The 10,454-nt window shown below is 38.4% G+C and overlaps 1 protein-coding gene across 1 annotated transcript in view; it reads left to right on the top strand.

Annotated features, from left to right (window-relative positions):
* LOC138032530 (POC1 centriolar protein homolog A-like) overlaps positions 1-8,468 on the top strand; it is a 16,845-nt gene extending 8,377 nt beyond the window's left edge. Inside the window, exons 10-17 of the mRNA XM_068880232.1 lie at positions 1-5; positions 3,304-3,354; positions 4,001-4,069; positions 5,061-5,106; positions 6,167-6,267; positions 6,409-6,495; positions 7,032-7,202; positions 8,275-8,468. The exon at positions 1-5 is cut by the window's left edge and continues 78 nt beyond it. Coding sequence (XP_068736333.1) covers positions 1-5; positions 3,304-3,354; positions 4,001-4,069; positions 5,061-5,106; positions 6,167-6,267; positions 6,409-6,495; positions 7,032-7,202; positions 8,275-8,379 — 635 coding nt within the window. The 3' untranslated portion in view covers positions 8,380-8,468. The remainder of the gene's footprint in view (positions 6-3,303; positions 3,355-4,000; positions 4,070-5,060; positions 5,107-6,166; positions 6,268-6,408; positions 6,496-7,031; positions 7,203-8,274) is intronic.
* The last annotated feature ends 1,986 nt before the right edge of the window (positions 8,469-10,454 follow it).

Here is a 10,454-nt window from a genome sequence, read left to right as displayed (position 1 = left end):
TCAAGGTAATGGTGTAAGCTTACATGTAGATATTGAGTACTGGTAATTTATCGTGATCTTTTTGTATGGCATGCATAATAATTACAAGATTATGAAAAGTAATGTTCTGTACATGTTCATCGGCCCTGGAGTAATTTACATGTAAATACAGCTGTACATGGTGCAAATTAAATCACCGTCGTCTGCAAACACCAGCTCCTATATGAGCACCACTTAAGCTTCGGTTTTGGTGCGGATTCTGGCGATGTTGAAGAGTTTGCCGTCTGACCTCGTCCGGACGTAGACACCTTTTGTAGACTTCGGCACCTGCTGCACATCAGGTGGCAGGACAGAGTCATCAACACCGAGGTCCTGGAGCGCGCTGGCTCACTTCAAATATGCCATCACTGCTCATTCAGCAACGCCTTCGAGGTCTCAGCCAAGTAAATCGCATGGAGCCTGACCGCCTGCCAAGAGAAATCCTTTATGGAGAACTGCGGGAGGGCGTCTGTGGCATGGGTCAACCGCTGCTGCACTACAAGGACTCAAGTGAGACTTGTGATCTGGACACCTGTGCATGGGAGGACATCACCAAACACCGAGATACATGGCGGCAAAGTGTCAAAGCGGGGGTTTCAAAGGCGGAAGCGAATGCTAGAGTCCAGGCTACATGCAAGAGAGCAATAAGGAAAGAACGCGCAGCCTCTGTGCGCGTTTCCACAAGGCACACCTGCACCACCTGCATCAGAGACTGCCACTCCAGGATCGGGCTATATAGTCATACAAGATCCTGCCCAAATCCCTAGCGCGAACCATCACCTCTTCAAGACGAGGATGCCACTATGACATGGTGCAAATCAGTACTTCCACCTGGTTTCACACACAACTTGTTAAAAAACTAGAGAGCATAACATAACCTTCTCCCTGTATTTTTCAAGTCGCAACCACTAAAATATAAATGAAAAATATAAGGTGGCTCTTGGGTTGACAAAAATTGTGAGACTAGGACATTAAATTTTGAACCTTTGTTGCTGCAAAATTTCAAGACAAGTACTGTTGCACAAACCAAACTTAAACGAGGAGGCAGTGTGACCCAGTGATTAGGGTGCCTGCCTTGAGATCTCGGGATCCCGGGTTCAAGACACGTTTAATTTAATTTAATTTAATTTATCACTTATATTGCGCGCATTCCATTAATATGATCATGCGCGCATTACAATGTATAAAAATATCTATATATATATATATGCATATATGAAACAAAATAAAAATAATGATAAACACAATGAAAATCTTATGAGTAAGCTTCAATAAAAAGATGAGTCTTTAATTTCTGCTTAAATGACTTGAAGTCCTCTAGATCCCGAAGTTCACGTGGAAGTTCATTCCATAGTGTTGGTGCTGCTACTGAGAACGACCTATCACCTAAAGTTCGCTTCGTCTTCTGGGCTGGAAACGCAAGCAAAATGCCTGCAGATGATGAACGTAAATTATAAGAACTATTAGGTTTTACAAAGATAAGGTCAGAAATATAAGAAGGAGCTATACCGTGAATTGCCTTAAATACAAATAAAAGAACCTTAAAGCGTATTCTTAAGTTAACTGGAAGCCAATGAAGATTATACACTAATGGTGTTATGTGACAATAACAAAGATTACTGACAGGACGAAAGTTCTTATATTCAATAGCAAGTCCAGGTTTCTTAAGAGTTGGTTTCACTAAAGCTTCTTTCCATGCCGACGCAAACTGACCAGACTCCAGAGACATGTTGATCATCGTAGACAATGTAGGTAATAGGTCATCAACAACTTGCATAGCAAGTGTTGTCGGTATAGGGTCTAATACACATGACTTCTTAGACATTGATTTGATGAGGTCAGATGTTTGCTCAATTGTCAAAAGCTCAAACCAGGATAATGGAGATGAAACTGTCTTGTCACCTTTTTCGTCAACATCAGGTACATCAGGGTGTACATAATCAAATTGATCCAGAGTAGAATCAATATCTTTGATCTTCTGTGCGAAAAAGTCACCAAAATTAGTCGCAAGCTCATTTGGCTGAATGTGGCGTGGAAATTCAACATTGGATGATTCAAACAATAATGACTTGGTAATACGAAACAGCTTTCCTTGATCTGAACCATTTTCAGATATCAGATCAGTATAATAGGCAGTGCGTTCTTTGTGCATTATGTTGGTGACGCGGTTTCGAGCTACCTTGAAGGCACGCAAGTCATCCTGGGATTTTGAGGATCGCCATTTCTTTTCAGCTTTCCTCTTTGCTTTTATAGAAGACTTTATGTCGCTGTTGAACCATGGTACTCGCCTTCTGCACACTAAGGTCTTTGTCTTTAAAGGTGCATGCTTGTCGAGTATGGAGGATAGAGATGAATCATAACCAGACACCATATCATCTAGGCTTGGATAGATCTTGTTACATAGTTCTGACGATCTGAGATCTTCACGAAAGCACTTGTTGAATTTGTTCCTGGGTAGTCCCTGGTTCAACTTCTCAGCTGTGCTTGTAAATACAAAATTTTGGTTTTATCAACATAGTTGATAATGTAAATTGGCCACCGTACAGAGATTCTAAAAGCTGACGTTTCGAGCGTCAGCCCTTCGTCAGAGCGAATTGAGGAATTATGGGTTATGTGTAGTTTTTATAGTAGAGTGGGAGCAGAGTAGAGTGGGAGCAAAAATTCATCTTCCAAATTTGCACTCTTAATCCTCACGCACTCTTGATCCTCACGGTATTAACGAACGCTTTTCATTTAACTAATTTATTCCTATTTTTCACGTTGCCATGTTACCATGCATTTTCAACTGTAATCTACTGCATGTAAGAGGTTTTTTGTTGTTTATTCTAAACCTATTCAACTGATTCTCCTTAATGAGCTGGGTTATTCTCGGTTGTAAGAGACCAGCCTCCAGTGCCATTCCTTTCCTGAGTAACTTATTCCTCTTAGACAAGAGATGTTTTAACAGAGGCGACATAAAAGGAGGGTCTTTGGATGACATTTTGGCTCGTATGGATGGAAAACAGCTCTTGAATTCTTTGTGGACCAAACAATGGAACTTGCTAGTAGCATTGTTTACGTTATTCTCAGCAAAGACAGGAGACCAGTCAGTAGCTTGGAGTTTCTGTAACAATAAGCTCCTATGATGGTCACGAGCATGAAGAAATTCAATGACAGATCTCACAGAAGGTTTTTTAACTTTAGGGAAAATGTATTGTATTGTAGTGTGTCCTATTTATTGGTCATCGTTCAGCTGCATCCTAACCCTTTTGCATATTTTATTTTTCCCAATCCTTTTTTGTCCAGATACTAGATCTAATGGAAGGTCGTCTATTCTATACACTTCATGGGCACCAGGTATGTAAACTGTATAAGGCTCAGACTTCTCAGGATTCTGTTACAATTTACTAATTATTGCTTAATATAATAATACACTGTACATGTACATGTACCCTTCCAAAACTTTGGAAATCTGACATGTTGACCAAATAGGTTGTAGAGTATTGTTGATACTGGTGTTTGCTTTGGAAGACCATAATTTTCAGTAGAGAGAGTTGGTAGCCATTATAAAGAGATGTAACAATAATCAGTGATGACTTGAGCCAGTTCAACTGTTTGCACTTTTGGAGCTGTGTTGAGAATTATCTTATAAAATAATAAAGGCTTCACAAGATGACAGAAATGAATTACTCCCCTGATATTTTGTAAACAGAAACACCACAGATGTCTTCAGAAGATTGGGGATCAAAGCCAGACATGAAACCAGTGAAAAACTGAATGTTTCTTTCTTAATGAATACTTTGTCGATCAATACTGTATGCTGATAAAACCAGTGACTCTCACTGTAGGGCATCATACAAAAATCCCTCACCTCCTTTCACCATCTAGGTGTCAAACGCTGGTGTCAAGCCCTGCTACTAATCTTGGTGTCCTCAAAATTTGGAATTTGACATGCCCAGAACTATTTCCACTTCATTTACATTACTATACATGTATGTACTAGGGTCCAGCAACATGTGTGACCTTCTCGAGAAATGGGGAGCACTTTGCATCTGGAAGTTCAGATGAACAGGTATGTTTCCATGCATTTCTTTTATTCTCACTATGTGCATTTAATGCACTTTCTTTACTGCGATTTTCATAATTCTGCGGAATTTCTTGTTCAAGTGCTAACAGCCAAACTACGTTTTGGCTTCCATCAATCAAACTTTCAAAGGCAAGCCGAGAGTTTTAACCCAGAACCACGGATGCCAAAATCAATTGATGCGCAACATAACCAACCAATCAGCATCTTTGGTTCCCATGGTACATTCGTACATTTGAACTTGAGGCCGATGGAAAGTGATGAAATCTGTGAGAATCTTTTTACTGAAAAACCTCTAAAACGATATCATAATGGCATTGGACGTGTGAACTAAAACAAAAATTCCAATTCACTTTCCGGAGGCAGAGGCAATCTTCCTGGCTGTGACCGATTGATGGAAGCCAAAACACAGTTCAAGGCGCTTTGCACTTGAATATTCCACAGAATTACGAAAATCACAGTAATTTTCAGACATGTCCAGGATTGACCCTAATTAGATGCACGCAGATTTTGGTAAGCATCACGAAGTGTCCCCTTGCTCTTCTTCCCAGCTTCAACATCACTTGCATCTCAGAATACAGACTGACAATGATATTAATGTCACAAAGTGTCCCCCAAATGCCGCTTGTTAAGTAAAGATAAACAGCTGCAAATGTTCCCTAAGCTAAAAATAACACTAACCTTTACTCTTACAGCTGTACCTTGTTGTTGGAAATAGGTAGCAAAGGGACACATCCGTGTTGGATATCAAAATTGGGCGTGCATCTAATTAGCTTATTTCTGGACATAAGTGGTAATTTTGAGATGAACAGGATGGTTATGTTATTTTTATCATGAGCAGATGCCATCACCAGAGTGCTTTCAGTGTAAAAGCTGATGTTGTTTTTCTTTGCATGGTGGAATGTCTAGATCAGTAAGGAACAATGACCAAATGTTTAAAGTTAACATTTTTTTAATATGTTCAATTTTTTCTTTTCAGGTTATGGTGTGGAAAACAAATTTTGACAAAGTAGATTATGAGGAAGGTGAATTGCTGAATATACTGTATATGCTGTTCGGTTACTTTGGTTTTATAGAAAGTGCCTGTCCAATCGCATCAAATTAGGCAATTTTCACAAAATTGACAACAATGATCACCGACTGCATGTAAATTTTTCATCAGCTTTTCTGTCACCATTGAACAAGCATTGTGGTTCAAAGGGAATATTTGAAGGCAGTGACCATTAGTAAGAGTGAGCACAGATGTGGAGCATGCTTTTAGTGCTGGGATGGCGCAGTGGTGAGAGCACTCACCTCCCACCAACGTGGGATTCCCAGACTCGGCGTCATATGTGGGTTGAGTTTGTTGGTTCTCTACTCTGCACAGAGAGGTTTTCTCTGGGTACTTCGGTTTCCCCTCTCCTCAAAAACCAACATTTAACTTGATTTACTTTCATTGTTAATTTCAGTTTACAGTGTCCCCAATTAGCGCTCCAGCGTTAGAACGACTAGACACTTAAATAAAGTTCCTTTCCTTTCCTTTCCTTTCCTTTCCACCTCCCCTTGCTTACCGGTACATGTAACTCTACTCTCCACTTTTTACCAGTGTGTTGTGAGTCTGTGTTCCATGCTGCTTGGGAGCTCAGGCACTCTAGTACTTTCTCTTGCCAATGCAGTTGTACTGTTGATAGTGTTCTCCAGTGTGTTTGTGAGTTGGCAGCATGGTCCATTGGTGAGGACATTGGATTTGTTTGCTGAAGTGTTGGGGTTCAAATCCCTTAGAACTCCTGACCACTTGTTGAAGGTCCCAAATTCAACTCTACTGACCAGTCATGCTTTGTAAATACAGCCAACTGTTAGCATCCTGTTAGTAGGTATTTGTCAATCATGCTACATTTGTATGTTTTGTTTGAATGCTTGTTACTTGAGACAGTATTAAATTGAATGTGAAGTGCCTTTAACTAGTAGAGTTGCTATTAAGTGCATTGTCATTACAATCAATGCATTTTATTTTTTTATTGTCCTTCATGTTTGCATGTTAGGTTGCTCTGTTCTTTACCTTGGCCAAAATAACTCACAGCCACATTTTGCATTCTTTATCAACAGTACTGCGTTCACACAGGAAAAGAGCAGCATCACCCCCTGCACCCCTAACTCACACCCATGACCCTCCTTCAAGGAGCCCACTCAAGACAGGAGCTCCTGAGGTGAGCTTCAAATATAGTTTGACCAGTCCAGGGCCTGAGTTTAACATACAGTGTAAACTGGAGAGGAGACCCATAATACATACTGGCATGACTTGAAAAGTTAACTTATGTAATAATGATAATGTTGTTAACTATTTGTAGGTTAGAGCTGGTGCTGAGCCCCGCAACCTTGCTCACAGTGATCCAGAAGTGGTGGAAGTTGGGCCAGCAATGTTTTCCATACCACAGGTTTATTACATGTACCTTCCAATTTGTGTCATAACTGTGAAGATTATAGCTTCACTAGTTGTGTGTCTGTCATTCCATTCCCATTCCATCCACTTAAATGTTTACATTCAAATTAGGTTCCTATTGAACTTACTGAACTTGGACTTTGCTCATAATAAACTCTTCCTTATTCCTAATAATTACATAGAGTAGTTAATGATTTTTCCTTTTTTAAGTCCACCTTTCAATTCAATAAAAATCAGCTGCAAAATCAATTTGGAATCAGTAAAAGGATGAATGAAATATCACACATAAAGCACACGTAAAGCATTATGACATGCTCAAGATTATGAAAGCAGAGATTCCTAAATATCAATGTTGTCTTTGCTCTCTACTTATCATAGGGGGAGCAAATAGGCTTCAAATGTCAAAGACAACAAGAAAATGGTGTTTTTTAATTTATTTATTTATTTATTTCTTTTATTGAGGTTCATGATTGTTATGAAAACGTATCCACTAACAAAAGCTGTATTTCTTGCATGATGCCATATTTTCAGAGACAAAGCAGACTTGATGAAGTTACTGGACAAACAGGAGAATCTGATGGTCTGGGAGGGGTCCCTGCAAGTCAACTTCCCCTCACTACCCCACTGGAAAGAAGAGATATCCCACCTCAGCTCAGTATGACACTGGAGCATATAGTAGGACAGTTGGATGTCTTAACACAGGTTTGATCCAAAGCAAAGTGCAATACATTGCTGCAGAAAGTGCAACACAATATACTTCCATGTTTAATTAAAATGGAACTTCTTAATCATTGGATGAAAATGTATCACAGTACTGTAGGTTATGAGAATTTAAGATTTGAAGCTATTTTTAATGCTGGAACGATCATTGTACAGACAATTAAGATTAGGGTTAGGGTTATGGCTAACCCTAAACCGCACTATTTTTTTGGGTTTTTTTTTTTTTTACGGTTAGGTTAGGGTTAGGGTTTACGGATTTGGCAGACTTGGTCCCTACCAGCATGCCACAAGCAAACCTTAAGGTACTAAGGTTTCCAACATGGTATCAAGACTCCTGGGTTTCAAGAAGTTTTGCATGAGAGGCCTACATAAAATAACCCACCCATCCCTTAAAATTATGCCATTTTACCATGATGTGCTTATGTGATTTACTATATGTTCAACAAAATATAGCGTTTCTGATTGGTCAATGACGAATGCGTAAATAGGTTATATAGTGCAATACAGAAGTTGCTATGGAAACAAAGCGATAGAGTGATTTTGTTGAGTATATCATAAATAAAAGTCATCTAAACTTGCTCATTCATTTCATGATTTGTGGTCACTCACGATGTTTGAAAGTTCTCAAATTGCACGAGCTATTCGAGAACGTTCAAAGCATTGCTCATGCAGGTAAATTACAAAATGCATTCACGGTTCATACGATTTCCTATACCTATACCGTACGTGTAGCTACCACCACAAGTCCACAACATTAGGTGAACAATAATTTGCTACTATTCATTGAACTGCAGTAAACATGTGATTTTGCAGTTGAAAAATCAGATGAAATTCTAATTGCTTCACTGCAACTTATGGCCATCAGTCCAATGGGCGATAGCCTTTGGAAATGGAGCTTTGAAGCCAGTTGGAAGATGGTCAATATAAAATCCTGCACAAACAGACTTAACCTGAGATAGCACTAACCTTGCTTCAGAAATTTTGTTCTGGTCTTAAAAGGCCTATCCTGACCACACCCACATTTGTAATAGTGGGTTTTTTTTCTACCTTGCAGACTGTATCAATCTTGGAGCAAAGACTTACAATGACAGAGAATAAACTCAGAGAGTGCTTAGATAACCAGCAGAAAATAACTCTCCAGATAAGGCCAAATGAATGAGACATTTAGTATTTTCCAGCATAAGATCTCAATCCCATGTACATTTCTTAACCCCAACTGAGTAGTGCAATAAAGGAATGAAGAACAGGTCAAGTTTTCTGAAATTTACCAATGGCATTGACCGAATGCAAAATTAGCCGCCAACAAATTATTCTTTTGTCTTTGTGTTAATTAGCCTGACTAGCCTCGATTTACAGCCCAAATTCTGTCAATTTTACCCGTGTAAACGAGGCTAGTCAGGCTAGTTAACACAAAGACAAAAGAATAATTTGTTGGCGGCCATTTTTGCATTCGGTCAATAAAGGTGAATTACCGGATATATTTCATGATATTTTTCGATATGCAAGTAGTGTTCATGCCTATAACACTAGATACGCAGTTGAAAAAAAATCCTAACATGCCACGGGTACGCACAAATATAGGCAAACAGTCCATATCTTACGAAGCTACTGATCCATGGCAAAAAATTCCTGGAAATGTTAAAAACGTAACCTCTTCAAGATTTAAAACAAAATTAAAGCAATTCTTGTTGTTAAACCAGCACTAATCGTTTACTTCTAATTTAAAGATTATAGTCATCTTTTCATTGTATTATTTCTTCATTTTTTCCCTAAAATACAGTAAAAAAAATCAACTCGATATGGCCAGGGGCTAACTCGAAAACCTACCTGTTTATTTAGCTCCTACGCTCAAATCTTTAATTAATTTAAATTGTAATTATGTTTATTTTATCTATTTATTTGTTTGTTTCCAATTTTAAATTGTACAATAACTATACACCTTATTCCAAAATGGCCACTGATTTATGCGAATGCAAATTGGCCCTTGTTGCCTCGTTTAAGATAAAATATTCTTTTGAATTTTAAGCTTAAGAACGAGGCATCAAGGGCTAATTTGAATAAAAACAAAAGAATATTTAAATAGCGGCCATTTTGGAATAAGGTGTATGAACTGCGGAAAGAAAATTCTATTACTCTATTCTATTCTACCCAGAATTCTTTTCGGCCATAAACCAGGCAATTGGGGAAGCGCGAGACTGGCCCTCATCAAATGGCTGAAGCGTGGGCCGGGGGAAAAAGTAGTGAGAAGAAGATTTCCAGCAAGATACTATGAAATAACCCTGGTGTGTGCTGTTAACGTAGACTTTTGATTTCTGAACAAGGTTTTTTTTTTATAGAAATTCGCGACAAAGTAGTGCTTTTTTCCCTGTTATTCTCATAGCAAACAACTGGCCTTTCGTAATTTCTTGTCAAAGGAACCGTATGATGTAAATAAGAGAATAGTGAGATTTATATTTGCAAATTACCTGTCTTCTTACCACTTAAGTCAAACTCTACAGCTCCGTGCAATAAGCGCATTCAAAATTTCCTCATATTACTGTGTAAAAGTTTGTTGTTGTTGTTTTTAAGGCTTTTCCCGCTTATATAAAACAGGCGTTTTCTCTCCCGTCCTCTTCTTAAGCATGACATTCGCGGAAATTACATTCTGTCCCTCAATAAACCTAGAACAACCAGTCATGATCTTAGTTCTTTTTTTTTACGTATAAAATTCGCGACAAAGTTGCGCTTTCACTTGGCTGTAATTCTCGTGTCAAAGAAACGGTATAATAATGTAAATAAGAGAATAACGATATTTATATTTGCAGATTACCTGTCCTATTACTACGAAGGTCAAGCTCGAAATTTCTATGCAATAAGCGCATTCCAGACCTTTTCGTATTACTTGATAAAAGTATGTGGTTTTCTTTTTGCTTCTTTTTTGCTTTTTTTTTTTGAAAAAAGGGTTTTTCTGCTTATATGAAAAATACGTTTCCTCTCCCGTCCTTTTCTTATGCATGGTCTTCGCGGAAATCACATTCTGTTCCTCAAAAAACTTGGAACAACCAGTTATGGTCTTAGTTCTCTTTTTTCTTACGTATCAGCTAAGTTGCGGAATGCGCTACCTGATTTTATCGTACCTATGAGTTTACTGGTTTTAAAAGAGAATCCAGGGCCGCATTTTGTACAGCTGCTTTTCTTTTTAATTAATAAATCTTTAAATATTATCTATTTAGTAGGTATCTGCATATGCTATGT

This window comes from Montipora capricornis, chromosome 14 (genome assembly GCF_036669925.1).
Source record: "Montipora capricornis isolate CH-2021 chromosome 14, ASM3666992v2, whole genome shotgun sequence".
Taxonomy (NCBI): Eukaryota; Metazoa; Cnidaria; class Anthozoa; order Scleractinia; family Acroporidae; genus Montipora; species Montipora capricornis.
The sequence above is the reverse complement of the archived record's forward strand: the minus strand, read 5'-3'. Positions and strand labels throughout refer to the sequence as shown.